This window comes from Petromyzon marinus, chromosome 27, assembly GCF_048934315.1.
Source record: "Petromyzon marinus isolate PM22_M1 ecotype Great Lakes invasive population chromosome 27, UKy_Petmar_22M1.pri1.0, whole genome shotgun sequence".
In the NCBI taxonomy this organism is placed as follows: domain Eukaryota; kingdom Metazoa; phylum Chordata; class Hyperoartia; order Petromyzontiformes; family Petromyzontidae; genus Petromyzon; species Petromyzon marinus.
In genome coordinates, this window is record NC_133693.1 from 9,064,529 (window position 1) to 9,080,753 (window position 16,225).

The 16,225-nt window shown below is 44.3% G+C and overlaps 1 protein-coding gene across 1 annotated transcript in view; it reads left to right on the forward strand.

The window, feature by feature from the left end:
- The window catches only part of ADGRB3 (adhesion G protein-coupled receptor B3), a 174,946-nt gene that overhangs the window by 59,487 nt on the left and 99,234 nt on the right, over nucleotides 1-16,225 (forward strand). Inside the window, exons 5-7 of the mRNA XM_032961547.2 lie at nucleotides 466-630; nucleotides 9,051-9,215; nucleotides 15,701-15,865. Coding sequence (XP_032817438.2) covers nucleotides 466-630; nucleotides 9,051-9,215; nucleotides 15,701-15,865 — 495 coding nt within the window. The remainder of the gene's footprint in view (nucleotides 1-465; nucleotides 631-9,050; nucleotides 9,216-15,700; nucleotides 15,866-16,225) is intronic.

Genomic DNA, 16,225 nt, shown 5'->3' on the forward strand with positions numbered 1-16,225 from the left:
CAGTGGAAGCTCTACAGTAACCCTTTACCATTCCGTGTATGTACGTGTACGTCATCAATTTTCCTTCCGATTCCATTCCAATGGCATACATGCACATGTACATCATCAGAGTGGAATCAGAAGAAATCAATCAAATAAAAGAACTTTATCCACAAGGCCATCCATGCGGGAGGGTGTGTGTCACAGTTTGGCACCAGCTGTCATAGAATACGGTCGTGTCGCTACAGTTCTCTACGGTGAGCACAATGTATTCTTAAAACAATGGCGTTACTGTGCCTCTCTAAAAAATATATAACGCTGAGCTACTTGCGCATTTGTAGATTCACCCCATGCTGCAATTTGCAGTCGTCTCAGAATGGGGAAAGGGTTAACTGAGTGTGTGACAATGTTGGATGTTGCAGTCGAGAGACATCCTCCTCCTGCTGCTGCTGCTGCTGATGCCGCTGTGCCCTGTGTGCCCCACAGTTCATGGCACGTGGGAGGAGTGGACCCCCTGGAGCCTCTGCTCCTTGACGTGTGGCCGCGGGCTGCGCACGCGCGAGCGCACCTGCAACGAACCGCAGTATGGCGGCAACCACTGCGATGGGCCCAAAAACCAGAGCAAAGTGTGCAGCATTGCCCTCTGTCCAGGTACCTCCGTGTGTATCTCAATGGCTACGAATCCTCCCCCTCTCTCCAGGCCGCACTGCTGCACAAGTTATCTTGATGTTGATTGGGAGGCCCTTCCAGAGGTGGAGTGAGGATGTTGCTGGAGCACGTGGCCCACTGGTGGCGGTTAGGCCTCCCCCATTAAATCTCCATCTGACATCTCCATCGTCCCTGTATTATCTCCACCATGCGTCTCTCTGCCTTACCTGCTTCAGTCTGCGTCCACCACTTCAATCCAAATGATCCTCAGTCGACTTCCTGATTACCCATTGAGCATGTAAACCTTCAATTGAGCCTCTGTATTACTCTGAATTTGACCTCCTCCAGATTCTCATGACTCCTTCACTGCAGACTTCTCCATTGGGTAGTTGCAGTCATTTAGCGTCCATATACTAAATGCCTCTGTTGAGATGTAAACTTTGACTTTAACATAGTTATTTCCGTGACCAGTCACGGAAATAGCTCACGTTAGCATCATGCTAATCTCCCAGTTACATGCTAATTTCTGACTTTAACACCCTGCTGATCCAACACTTTAACACAGCTATTTCAATGCTAAATTCGCCTGTTTGATATGTAAACTCCTTTGTCAAGGCGCTTTAGTTCTCCTACCTAGCTTAAAAGACGCTGCGAATCTTAGCAGCAGTCATTGAAGCGCTGTCGTCCCGACAGTTCTGTTCCTTCACCTGAAGAAGGCTACTTGTGTTGTGGCCGAAACATCGTAAGAATTTTATTTTTTATGTTTTATTTTTATTATTTTATTTCCATTCTACGTGACTTTACCAAAAGAACCAAGAAGACTCCTCCAGATCCTCATGACTCCTTCACTGCAGATTTCTCCATTGGGGCTTCCAGACATCTCCATCAGTCCTTTAATAGACACTTGCATCCAACCTGCACACCCTTCCATTTGACCTCCGTATGTCTCCAATATGGCCTCAAGATCTCTACATATCACTGCAATACATTTCATAGGACCCCACAATCTGACTTTATGTGACCTCCAGACCTCTCTATCTCACCTTCAGAAGACCCCCACCATCAGAATGCAGATCTCTACATCTATCCATCAAGACCCCAGCCCCTTCCATACAACCTTCCAGAAAATACTGTCATTAACTTGCAGAACCTTCGATCTGACTTCCAGACTCTTCTATCTGACCTCCATAAACCCTTCATCCCACCGGACCACACATCTGACCTCCACACTCTTCAATCTGATCTTCAGAGGACCCCATTATCAGCCTCCACACCCCTCCATGTAGCCTCCTTAAGATTTCACAATCTGACCTCCAGATTCAATGTGATCTAAAGAAAACACCACAATCAGCCCCACACCCCTCCCATGTGCCCTCCCAATGTGACCTCTATCAGATCGCTCGTTTTAACCATCATGAGACCCCTTGCTTGATCTCACCTGCGGTCTCTTTTTCATTCCAATGCACAATGAACCACCATTGTGTTATTTTAATCTCTGTGGTGCTCAAAATGTCTTCCACAGCCTCGTTTAGTGTGATAGCATTGAGCGTGTCTTTGGCTGTGTATTTTGATAACTAATATATAAGAAAATAAATTGCCAGTTGTGCAGAATTATAAATTGGATGAAATACAATCTAGTACTAAAGACAAAAATCACCTGTATTACCTTAACAGACTGTTCAGGCAAGTGCTGTTGTTAGCGAGCACCTATGAAGGCCCGCACAGCACATGAGGGGGTGGGTGGCCAGCACCACCCCCGGCCGCCTTTGCCTCCCGAGTGGCGATGTTTACACACTGCACCAGGTACTCATTTGAGGCTGAGTTGACCGAGTGCAGGTCTAAGGACCAGTTTAGATTATCACCGCTCTTGTTGGCCATGAGCGGGAATCAAACTCGGGTCATCAGGTTCGAAGCATAACATGCTAACCGCTGCACTTACACTTCCCACTACGACTCTAGTACCACCATTACATTCATGAATGCTGCCTTTTTTTGCATATAACAAAGTAAAAAAAATGCTAAATATTTATAGCAATGACCTTCCATGCGATGTCCCTTTGTTTGAAATGTCTATTGGCCAAATGATTAGCTTAATGTATTTTTTGTTCAGTTTTTAAGGCAGTGTTAGTCATGATGCTGGTATATAGTGCATGCATTGTGAATATAATGAATATAATGTTCATTTTTTTAAAGGAACAATATGTTTTGTGATGTATTACAGAGATGGAGTCCAATTATGATGTGAATGCAGGGATGTGTTGGGTTATATTTTATGCTTGTGCGACTGTTAATTGACTGAATTTAAAATAATGCACATGCAGAAGAAAGAAAGGCATTAAATGGAAACAAAAATAACGGGAAATGTTCAATCCAGCCACCGTTAATTATATCTCATGGAGAAAGCTCTGTAGGCCATCCATATAAACTTAGCCGAAAGGATTGTTGGTAAGAGGCATGGGGGGGGGGATGAAGGAGCTTTTCCATTCAAATTGAATGCACGAAGGGTGTTCATTTACACCAGAGATACACAATAGTAGGCTGCAACCCTTTCCCTCCGTAGCCACTTTATCGAAAGTTTAATCTTCGCTGAAAATGCACTGTACAGTAGAACCCCTCTTAACGATGGCAATTGGTTCTACGAAAACGGTCGTTAAGTGATTTATTTGGTCGTTAAGTGAGTATAGAGAAGACATTTGAAATGCTTTATTCGTTCCAATAGCATCGAAAGTTACCCCGTTTCACCCCAAAAAACGTACTTTATAATATTTAAACAATGGATATTCATACATAAAGATACTAACAACATTATAAACACATTATATTAAAATTAACACGGTTAATCAATGCATTCATATTTACTGTACCTACAACGGCCCGCTCGTTAACAGGGAATGGTTGGTAAGTGAAGACATTGGGCTCTTTGGAGGCCCGTCGTTAATTGATTAGTCGTTCTACTGGATATTAACATCATCTTTCCATTTGAATGCATCCTTTGAGTACTGTCTACAAAAAATCCTTCCATACGGCCATTGAGATTGTAAGTGGAGATGTTGTTTGCGAGCCCCTGTTAAGACCAGTATGGCATACAAGACAGTCATGTACCCAGTATACCATGCATAGCCACCTTTTTCTCCCAAGTCTACTCACGATGATATGTACCGTACTCATATCAAGCTGAGGTCACCTACGTGACGTCCAAGAAGTTTCAAATAATGCTTGCCATTGCATGTTATGCAAGATTGGGAATCAAAGCCAGGTCAAAGATACCATCGTGCAATTGTACAAACCACCGAACCACTATTTTCTACATAGCAACAACTGCCATTAACCACTATCTGGTGGTGATATCACTATGGCATTTGTGGCAAGCTAGGTGCACTTTTAGGCTATATGAAATGTCGAAGGCATGCTGGCAGGAAGTCATGGAGTACACCCTGGTGCCATGGGTTGCCTGACTGAGGGGACTGGCAGAGGCACCACCTGTGCTCCCCGCTGTACCAACTTGCTACGTTTTAGCCACCCGTTGCTCTGCTCATTTTCGTGAGCATCGCTCCTGTTCCCTCCATTGTTGGTGGAAAGTGACTCTCTCCAACTGCCCAGTAGCATCCTTTTCGAGCCTCCTCCAAAGAGGTCGATCCTGACACTGCTGGTACCAGTCATCGGCAAATCCAATCAGATCCTGTACCACATCAGTCCGTTGCTTTTCTAGCCTGTGCGATGCCCGTTTAACCCCCTCTATCCAGCCAAAAAGAAGCTGCTTTGGCATGTGGTGGCTGGAAATGGAGGCTACATGACCCAGCCAATGCCTCCTCACCTGCCAGAGAAGCTGACTGATGGGACTTTGTCCAGATCTTTCAAGGACCTGTGAGCTCTTTACACAATCAAGTCTGAATAAACCCAGGGTGGATCATACGCAGGCCAGTCTGAATGTTTCAAACTGGTCCAGATGTTCTTTTAAAGGACGCGATGTTTCACAAGCATAGGCAAGGGAGGGAATATCTGTGGCAGAGAAGACCTGGAGCTTCATATGTAGTGATATAGCGGCAAGTTTCCACTCAGTGTTATGCAGCTATTGAAAAGATAATGACGGTCAGCTGATTCAGAGCGAGTCCTCCACTGTTTAATACAGCAGTATCGTCTCCAGCTCTTTCTCAGAGTGAACAGCAATTTCCAGGTCATCAGCATACATAACATGGTTGACAAATATAGAACCATCCCTTGACCACACCTGGGCATCGATCAGCTTCCCATTGTATTTGTACCAGATGGAAATTCCACCAGTACAACCATGGAAAGCTTTTTGTTGTCTTCTGCGTTGTCAAATAAGATGTGAAATAATGTAGGGGTCAGACGACACCTCTGTCACACTCTAAAGTGAACAGATAATGGCTCCGACTCCTGGCAATGCAGCTTAACCCCGTCCTGCTCACCATTATGAAGGTCCTTAATGATTCTGGGCAGAGGGTCAGGGACTCCAAAAGGACGAAAAATAACCCAGAGCCCTGGCCTATTGCAGCAGACAGACAGAGAAATGTATGTTCGTGAAGGACTGCGCCAGTCTGAAATCATATCAGGGCTCTGCAAGCCTCTTCTCAGCACGCTTGGAAAGATGTTGAAAAATTATTGCCAGGACCTTTCCCCCAGCACACTGGGGGAGATGACAGGGTAGTTGTTGCAATCAGTGTTGGCTCCCCTGTTTAAAAATGGGGAAGACCAAGGCATCCTTCCAATTATGTGGAACCCGTCCTGTGTATCAGATGGTTGTACTGTTGTCACATAGGGCAGTCTGCACATAAAACGCCACCCTCCCTCATCAGTTTGCTTGAAAGGTCATCCTCTGCCCAGCTCTTTACCTGGTCTCGGGCTCTGGATCACCCATCGCACTTGCTCAGCCAGCCGCTCACAGAGACCAGCTAATTCCTCCAATATTTGAAGCACTGCAGTCCCATCAAGGTCAATCTTGCTGTTGTTTGAGCTAAAGAGTTTTCCTTCCCCCAAGAGCTCACAGAAATGCTCAGCAAACCTGCACACACACACACATACAAAGACAATCCCCCCCCCCTCACCCTGTACAACTCCGATTAGCGCGGTTGGCTATGTGCGGTGCAAAATAACTTCAACATACGTACATACATAGAGTGTTTGGAAGAGTTATATTAACAAGCACCTCTTAAGGCTGCCGTTGCACCAGGTACGGATTTAAGGCTGAGTGGACCTAGAGCACGGGTGGGGGGGGGGGGATCCAACCTTGGCTGGGAATCACCCAGGTAATGTGGGTTTGTAGCGGAGCACACCAACCACTACGCCATCGTTCCCTGCTGCGCACCATACATCTACACATAAACAAGCACACAAATCCACGCGGGCGTGTGCGCACGCGTGCACGCTTGCATGCTTATGAGGTTGGGAACAAATGAATAATTTGGCAGGCTGACAAAACGTGTTTGGTCAGCAGCACGCGCACAATTGGGCGAGTTCGTGTGGAGGATTGTTGACACATAGCTATTATCTTCTTCAAGATTCGTTGAGTTGTCAAGATTCTACTCAAGAAGCGATTCCTTTTTGCCGTTTGCAGTTCATATGGCATATCTAGTGAGCCTTGCAAATTATTTGCTCATGCCACTGCTGGCAGGCGGGCCTCCACCAAGATGTTTGAATCGGAAAGAATCGACGCTTTTACGCACACACACACACAATTTTACGTATTGCGATGTGAAATGATGCTTCTTTGCATTGTTAGAGGGTTGGAAAGATTGTCAGCCGAGTCATTCCCCAACAATGAATGCGATGCAAACCGCATAGGCATTAGCAATATAAGGGTGGATAAATGTGACAGAAGATGCTATACAGGGGTATGGGGGGGGGCGTCGTCTGTAGCAAGAGGCGGATGAAAAGGTGGGGGAAGGGGGCTGGGAGGATGTCAGTCAAGGGAGCAGGCAAGGGCTCCAGTGCAATGAGGACAGCAAAGAATGCATTGGATGGGGGGAGGCAGTCAGTCATAGGCAGAGGAGAAAGGGAAGGTCATGGGCTTGGACTTGAACAGCGGGATGGAGTTGGCAGTTGATCGTTGCAGAGAAGGAGTTCCATTCGTGTATTGGTGGTAAATGTGAGAGCCGAGGATCAGCGAAATGTAAGTTCGTTTGAATTATGTAAACACACGGCAGCTTAAGAAATAACAGTGGCTCGGGACAAACTGCCTTGGCCCATTGACAGGTTCCCAAGTCGTTCCCAAATTTCTGAAGAGGATCTCGCAATTAGTTTTCACTTAAATGCTAACTTCGCTGAAATTGTTGCGGTATTTTTTTTTATTTGCACAAGTATTGTATTGCAATTCACTGCATTCTGATTATCACAAGAGATATGCTTTAATACAAGCGACCTTTTGTGTTTAATAATGTTGTTTTTTCATTGCGAACATTCATAACCATACAGGATCACAGTTTTCCCAATTGAACCGATTATGTTTTTACACTGTTTATATGTTCAACTTCTTTCGCACCATATGCAGCCAACCGTGCTAATTGGAGGTGTGCGGAAGGACAACACACTAAACACAAAAAGCAGTTCTAAAGAAATGAGTTTTCCATCTAGATTAAAAAGTGCATAGCTCCAGTGTCTTTCTAATACTATATAATGGGCAATGTTTAACGCATTTGTTTTCGTAAGGCGTAATGTTCATGTATGTTGGTGCTTTTATTTGGCTGTGTAAACCACTTTTATCAGCAAAGCCTGAAACATAAAAAGTCTTGGGATCTTGAAATGTATCACGAAATAAACCTGGAGCAGTTTTTCTAAATTTGTACTTGCACAATAACATGGTTACACATTTTTTGGTCTCCCACTGGCAAATCAAGATTACAGGCATACGGTGGAATCTCCTTATCCAACAAGGGGGTGTTCACATTCCCCACAGCAGGTGTAGCTAATGAGAACACCGAGCGAGCGTTCGTGTGGATATTTATCCAGTAAATTCTGGGTGTAACTCTCTAAAAAGCCTGTGCATGCTATAATGCAGGTGCAACGATGCTGAGCCAGCAAGAAAAGTTTAACATCTCTATGGCAGTAATTCGTTTGTTGCCATAGGACAACTGCTCTTGATTGTTAAGAAAATGTCCCTTGTTTTATTAACCCTGGGTCGGATTATGGCCTGGGATGACCCGTCTCAAATTTGAGCTCAGGATCATCCGAGTGTGAGTCAGGTGCTGTGGCACAATACTACCTGACCAGATTATGGAAATAATACTTATAAATGTTTGTAATTGTCCAGAAGTATTTAACATGTGGTAGGTCTGGCTTCATTACCACTTCAAAAAAGTGTTGATATACTTTAGCGTTAAGAGATTAGTGTTTGAGCCAACAGCAATGTCTGCGTTATAGTATAGGGCAGCATGTGAGACTTAGACAGCTGTAACTAAGAAAAAACTTCTGGATTTTGAGAAAATGTGCATGATAAGCTTTTTTGGAAAAAAACAATAAGCAACTTAGACGCTTGCATATGTAAATAGAACTAGTTCCTGTGGCCACACCCGCAGTACGAAAGCGACGCTGCCTGCTACCCATATTTGTTCATGTTATTTTGTTGTCTTAAATCAACTGGGAAGTTTAACTGCTGTTGACCCCATCTCTTCCTCTTTAGGCCCTCTTACTCCTTAGGCCTCACCCCTTCCTTATTAGACCACGACCCTTCCCTTTGACTGGGGTTGGGCTTGTTTTTGGTAGGGGTGGGGGTTGTGGAAGGGCAGAGGAGTTTAACACGTAGTAGGCTTTCACGGCCTATATTTTCGATAATAGAAGTTTTTTTTGTGTTAAATCACGTAAATATAAATGTGTTGTTAAACCCGCCACCACCCGACACAGCCCATTAGAAAGGCTTGTCACGTAATCAAAACATGCCAGGAAGTTACTTGTTCAGCACACCGATGTGTTTCAGAGGAAACCCACAACATTTACAATTCGAGTGCGATGTTTCGTCGGTAATTGCAACCAGCCTCATCAGGCGACAGCCAGAATTTGATGAGTAGTTGGATGTGCGGGGATAGTAAGGGTAGGGGTGGGTCAGCTTCATGAAGACCCAAATGCCTCTGAGAGCAATACAACAATAGATGTTGCAAGAAAGCATTGCAGACATCATCAGGAAGGAGACTTTGCCATAGTTGGGCTAAGTAGGCATGATGAAGGAGAATATGTTGCTGAGACAGGTATTGAGTGAGCACCCATAGGTTTGGCATCTCAGGGGAACCCTGAAGCCCAGAAGGAGGCACAATGTATATGCAGACCTTGGAGGTTGTGTGTTGACTGTACAACAGTTGCAGCAGGATCAGGCTGAAAGACGGGCGTGATGGTGAGTTGTGGTGGCGTCAGCTGCATTAATTACGATGACCTCTTCATCACATCAAACTTCCTGTTTGTTTTCTGTTTGGCAGTGGATGGAAAGTGGACAAAGTGGTCAAATTGGACTCCTTGCTCTGTGTCGTGTGCCAATGGGACCCAGCAACGTTCACGGGAGTGCGAAGGCCCCATCTATGGAGGCGCGGAGTGCAGGGGCCAATGGACTGAGAAGCAAGAATGCTACATCCGCGTATGTCCTGGTAAATACCTTTTTAATTTATGTGCAATCTCCCACCACATTCCCCCAATTAGTATTTTCTTTATACATTCAAGTAAGCATTGTACTCAAGTGCTGAATTACTGTTTGTGCGTTCCGGCACGTTATATACGCATTCTGCTTATGAGTAACACCATTGTGCATAATTCTAGCCCAGGTAAAACAATGCGATGAAAATGGCATAAGGATTTGTGTTTTACGGACAATCGGTGAGTCTTCATGTTGTACGTAAAGAGAGACTTTATTTTTGAACCAGCTGGAATGAATATTTTGACAACAATACATTATTTCAGTGTACCCTTTGTGAAGTCTAAATCGAGTTTGCAGACTTTCTGACCACTTAAGCAAAAGAGAAGATTTGTTTTGTTTTTAGAAATTTATCAGTTGTAGACGTTTTGGCTCAGTCATAGCATGTGTAGATGGAAGTGCTCAAATGTAGGCCTAATGCTTGAAGCCAATTCAATTAGTAGTATGGCTGCTATAAATGCCTGTTGTATCTCAATGCCTGTTGCATCTTTTTGCATCTAGAAAGTGTTGACATTTCTGATTTTATTTCTGCACTTAATTTCTTCTCATTATTTATATATGAATCAGACATTTTCACCGAGCATTACAAAATGTATGGGGCCTGGTTAATGTGGCCTCATGTGGACAATAAAGAAGGGCCGTCGTGCTGAGAGGGGCCATTGCCCAAAACATCCCGCACCTCCGATTAGCACGGTTGGCTACGTACGGTGCGAAAGAAATTAAACATGCATACGGGACGTTATTTATTAAGGAACCGCCGTCTCATATTCACATGCATTGTGACTCTTGAAATATTTAGGGGTATTTTTCCCGAATTGGAAAAAAAATGTCTGCTCTTGATATTTTGGTTGCCGGCCCCTGACCTGTTATATATTTGTCCTTTCAAGGCAGTTATTGACGAATGTGTTGAGCTTTTTGTTATCTTGGACAATTTAATGTTAAAGCCTCTTTCTGGTGCCTTTTATGATACTACAGGACAATGTGGACATTGCTTAATGTTATGTAGACAGGACCCCGGTGATCATTTGACACAATAAAGCCTATATCCTTTCTGTAAAAAGTGTGTACTGTATTTATGGCTCATATTAGAGTATATGGCTGCTATAAATGTCACCATGATAAGCCAGTTCGTTGAGCTATCATTTGTGACCAGGTGGCTCTTTTATTAGCTATATTTCAGTAAAAGTCTGTTACTAAGCTTCATAAATGTATTTCAGTGATATTGCTCTGAAAATATATTTTTATATTTTATTAAAGTCCTTAAAATGATTGTCTATGTGGTTGTTAATGAACGGTGTTAAAAAGTACTTAAGTATTCACGCTTATCCCTATGTATAGTATAAATTTGGTCACTCTTAATAATATAATGAACGGTCCTGTAGAGAGATTGGCCAATACCATGGGAATGTGTAATTTCTACTACTGGCTCAGGGCCTCAAATAGAAATGCACACTGTGCCTTTATTGTTTAATATCCATTAGCAATAAAGCCATTATTTTTTTCCTGAATGCGTTTTTTAGTGTCACAAAATGGCACGATGCAAATTTCTATTTTCGATGCTTTTTTATTACTTCATAAAGGGAATGAAATACTCTTTCCCATCTGTAATGAAATATTAAATTTCGTCTAAAAATGTTATTTACTTTAAACCAGCATGTATTCATATCAGATTCTTTACTCTGCACATCTGCACAGCAATATTTATTTTACACATATATAGAGGATGCATATTGTTAATATGGCACTCTGATACATATTCGTGCACATATGCATATGAAGGGCATTATAAATATAACCAGACTGAGAATCCAGGAAATAAATACCGATCCAATTTCAGGTTTATTTGTAAATACGTACAAAAATACATCACACGGTGAATACTATTGTTTTAACATTGCTATTACCTGTTAGCATATTAATAATAACAATAAAATGATGTACAGCCTTTTGTCAATCCACTGTTGTATGAAGGCCTTCCCACACCCTGTTGCTCATAATGATTATTTTACCATATTTCACCGCACTAATGGCAGCCGGAACCAGGAATAGAATATAGGTCGCTGGGTTCATCACACAGCATATTAACAATTGTACTTCTACTCCACCCAGTTCTAAGACACTTTCAAATCAATTATCCTTGCCCATTGTACATGCAGAAATTAATTCATGCAAGAATACAGGTCACATATCACTCATGATTATTAGTATTATTGTTGTATTGTTTAATGCTTCGCACCTCTGATTAGCACGATCGGCTTCGTGCGGTGTAAAAGAAGTTCAACATACATACATTAATTTTGATTTAAAGCTTTCATGACTGCAGGGATTCATATTCTTGGTTCTTTCGGTAAAGTCACGTAGAAGGGAAACAATAAAATTATAAAAATATAAAACAATAAAATTCTCACGACGTTTCGCATCCATTATTTTCGTCTCCCCCCTCCTCTTTTCCGAACATAGATGGACTCGTCCATCTGAACAAACTGTCAAATCGCTCTCCGTGGTGCTAACGTTAAAAATAACCGCCACTTTTTTCATATTTTCTTGCTGTGGTTTTCACACCTGATGATGATTGCTTGTGTTGCAGTCGAAACGTCGTGAGAAATTTATTGTTTTATATTTTTATTATTTTATTGTTTCCCTTCTACGTGACTTTACCGAACGAACCAAGAATATACATGCATTACACAAAGAAATTTATCTAAACTATTAACCTGAACAATTTTTTATTTACCAGGTAAGGCCCACTGAGCTATGTAGCTCTTTTTTTTAGAGGCAACCTGACCACACGTTATAGCTCAAGGAAGTGGCTTATAATATGGAAATTTATAGCAGTCAAATACTCTGAAGCATATTTATAAACGTGGAGGGAAAACTGGAAGACCCAGAGACAAATCTACACGACCACGGGGAGAACACGCAAACCCCAAATATACATGCGTCAGGGTGGTGATTGAACTCACGACCTCCTGTATACCAGGCAAGGTAAATAACATCTCACCACCGTGCTTGCATGCATCTTTTTGTAAGAAGCACGTTGTGTAGGTGGGATTTTGACCTGACATTGGCATCGCTGTGATGTTGGGTGCAGATCAAGGCAAGCATTTATTTTCAACAACAAAAAAGTATACTTTCACCTGAAATTCTGTATGCAGTAACTTCTTTGGATGATTGCACATATTTGCCAAGCAGGGTTGTAGGGGTGGGGGGGTGATGCAATTATGTTGCGGGTTGAAGCAAACAAATGGGTGCATTCACATTTGTGTGATTATGAGAGCAGGGTCAGTACAGGGCTTTTACAATTTTCGAGTGCTTGATGTTCGCTTCTTGGTAATTTGATGGAATTGCAGCAATCGTGGCGTTCCACTGAGACGGGAGCTGAAGCTGTGCATGTGCACAGAGAACGCAGCGGTCTCACAGGAGTGTGTCAGTCATTACAATGCAGCGGGGAGGGGTACAATGAACAAAAAAAGCCAAACATCAATTTTTCAGTTAAGACACCACTGCTGACACCTGCAATCAATAGGGCCCTCTCTATGAGCTTACCAAACGCAGGGAAATGTTGATTAATTTGATGTTGCGCTTGTAGACGTCAAGCTTTGAATATTGTGAGGTATTGGATTGTAAGCAACAACAAGGCACTGCAGGAAAATCACTCCCTTATTTCCGCAAGTCGCTTTTCTGCTACAAAGAGAACATCGCCGATATATCGTTCCTCAATTTGTGGTCTCTGTTGATTCGTGCAAAGGTCCATAATTTGCAAGCGTTCAGTGCAAAAACGTGAGAAAGTGAAGACGATGGTGAGTATGCAAAGAGCCATTATACCAGCAACGCTTGAGCGATGTGGAGTTATGATAGGGCCACTTGTGTGGAATTCCGTTCGCCGATAAATGTGGAAAAGGATGTGAAATGTTTGACAGGATTGTGAAAATGCCCTCGTTACAAATGGCTAAGAGGATCGGAGGCAAGATCGTGAGCTGCCATCTATTCACTCTTTGTCCTTTACGAACAAGCAATGACACAGATGGAAATATTATAATTGCAACTGTATGAGAAATGTGTGTTGGATGGGGGAGGGTAGCTTCTGAACCGAATCATTGCACAAGGGTGAGTGGAGGGTTAGGAAAGGGCAGTTTATGTGGGGTCACATATTATATTGCTGCGTTCAGTCTCATTTATTTCCCTCTGAGGCTTATCCATGCCAGAGGTACGTGTTTGGTTTTTGTAAGCGGCACGAGCGTAATATCCCATCGAGTTTGATGGCATGTAAACAACGTGTGTACCCTAAGTATGAATATGCTAATGCAATTGCAAGGCATCGAACACACAAAAAAATTCAACCACCTTCATTCACCTACCTCTCGAATAAAAAAATATATCTCCCACTCTCATCAAAAATTCGTTACATCCCTCCTATTTACCTCTGCCCACATCTCCCCGTAATCTCGCTTCTGCTCTCTCTGCGCTAGAAAACACACCTCCATCCACCTCCCATCATCAATCGCCGTGCAATGGGAGGCCATTCCTTCCCCTCCGCTGCTCTTATAACCTAGAACAGCCCTCCACTTACTGTCAATTTATGTCCCTCTCTCTCCCCCTTTTTACTTTGCACGAAGGATCCATCTTTATTGCTTATGATTTATTGTGTTAAATTTCTCTCACTCTCCTTCTTGCGTTGTGTATCAGGCCAAAAACACTCCACAGTGGAATTGGTAAAACGTCCTGAAGTGGGACCTTCCTGGAATTGAGTCTATGGAAGACATGGACCTTTTTTTGATGAATAAATGACACGGTCATTTGTGTTGTATTTCCATGGTCGCCCTGCAGAGTAATTGCCCCCACCCTATAGGAATATAAACACGAGCTTACGGCAATAAACAGATATGATGACAAACCCGTGTTGCATATAAGCAGATTATTTTTTTAAAATGTGCCTTTTTAAACAGTATTTCTCTTATGATTCATTGTCAGGTCATTCCGGCACAACATCCAGAGTTATCTTATCCTCCTATATTAAAGACGAGGATCCACCCCCAATAGCCTTAACGCACTGTTGGGGCGTGTTGCTGTGAGCGAGCACAAATTTCGCGATTTGGCAGCACGCCTTCGTGGCTGACGAGGGGTGGGGGGGGTAACTTCCGTTGTGGTGGATTTGTGTGGGCCCTCTATGATGTGCACACAACAACCACTAAGTGGTGGTGATGTCACCACGGCGCTTGTGCCAGGCTAGGTGCGCGTTGAGGCCACGTGAAGTGTCGAACGCCCGCTGGCAGGAGGTCACGGGGCAGACCCAGGTGCCACGGGTCAACTGATTGAGATGACTGGCCGATGCACCACCTGTGCCAACTTGCTGTGTTTTAGAAGCCTGGCTGCTCCGCTCGTTGTTGTGAGCGTCGCTCCTCCTGACCCTCCGTTGTTGCTGGAGGGCAACTGCCTCCAACTGCCCAGTAGCAGCAGCAGCAGCGTCCTTCACGAGCCTCCTCCACAAGAGGCTCTTGTACCACATCTCTCCGTCTCTTCTCTAGCCCGCGCCCCTTTAACCCCCTCTATCCGGCCGAACACATAAAGACAAAGATCCCCGGTATAGCCTCAGACTGCAGGGGCAAGTGCTGTTAGCGAGCACCTATGAAGGCCGGAGCAGTACACGAGGGGGTGGGTGGCCAGCACCACGCCCGACCGCCTTTGTCTCCCCAGTGGCAATGTTTTTATCCACCGCACCAGATACTCATTTGAGGCTGAGTCGACCTAGGGGAGGCCCAGGACCGGTTCAGATAATCGTCACTGGGTGTTGGCCGTGAGCGTGAATCGAACCCGGGTTGCCAGGTTCGTAGCTACCGCTCCCCACACGCACAGATTGCCACCCGCATCGAGCCGGTCCACTCGTGCAGGAGGACGTGCCGGACGGACGCCTCCATTGGCGTGTCATTCGCGTTTAAGTGACCGCTTAGAGGTACATGCAACTTTCAAATTTACAGTGAAATTGATGCCTTTTTGTTTTTTGTTTATTCTACTCTGTTGTCTTATTTGTGTTATCTATATTGTTGTACCATCTAATTATGTTATATGGATGTTGGTTTGCGTGTACAGTGCAGGATTAATGTTATGACATTTTTATTTTCTGCCTTATGTTCAGTTGGACACTTGAACATAACCCCATTTCTCTCCCTCCCCCCCCCCCCCCCCCCACATAAACAGAGCAGCTACATTCGCGAATTCTACTTTGGCGAACGCCGAGGCCTGACCCTAGTTTAGTTCGTACTTCATCAGTGTACGCGTACTTTGTGTACGTGTGGATGTATTTGTTTCTGCCCCTTCTCTTCTGACGCTCGTGCCGGCCCTCGACGGCTACTTGCTCCGTAAAGTCTGAGTCTGGATGGCTTATCTTGGGCCCCCCCCCCCCCCAACCCCCTCCCGTCCTGTTGTGTCTCTGTGCCTGGGTAGTGGACGGCCAGTGGATGTCCTGGGGCCAGTGGAACGAATGCCCCGTGACGTGTGGCAGAGGTGAGCGGAGGCGCATTCGAGTCTGCCACGGGCCGTTCAACGACGGGAAGATGTGTGACGGCCTTTCCTCCGAGACAAAGACGTGCGCTGATGCGAAGTGCCCCGGTACGTCACCCGTCGCAGCAATGCTTGCGCTGTGCCGAGACATTTTGGTGGAAAATTCCCACATTTCCACGCTGTTGTGTCGCCGTCCCGTGAGACAAAACATTGTTGGCGCAGCAAAGTGGTACTCGTTTTATTTGGCCCTGAAAGGATGATGGGCTTTGTCGACACCTCCTCCCCCACCCCACGGGATTTAAGCTCTCAAGCTTCGGAACACGATGTAAAAGCCCACAGGTCAGACACCACCTTGTCATCTGTGTGCGTTAAGGTATAGCGACGACTCATTAGGTCCATGAGGCCTACATACTGAAATACTGAATTGTTTTTCTTGTCTGGACGAGATTGCTGTTTTGTGCTGAATAA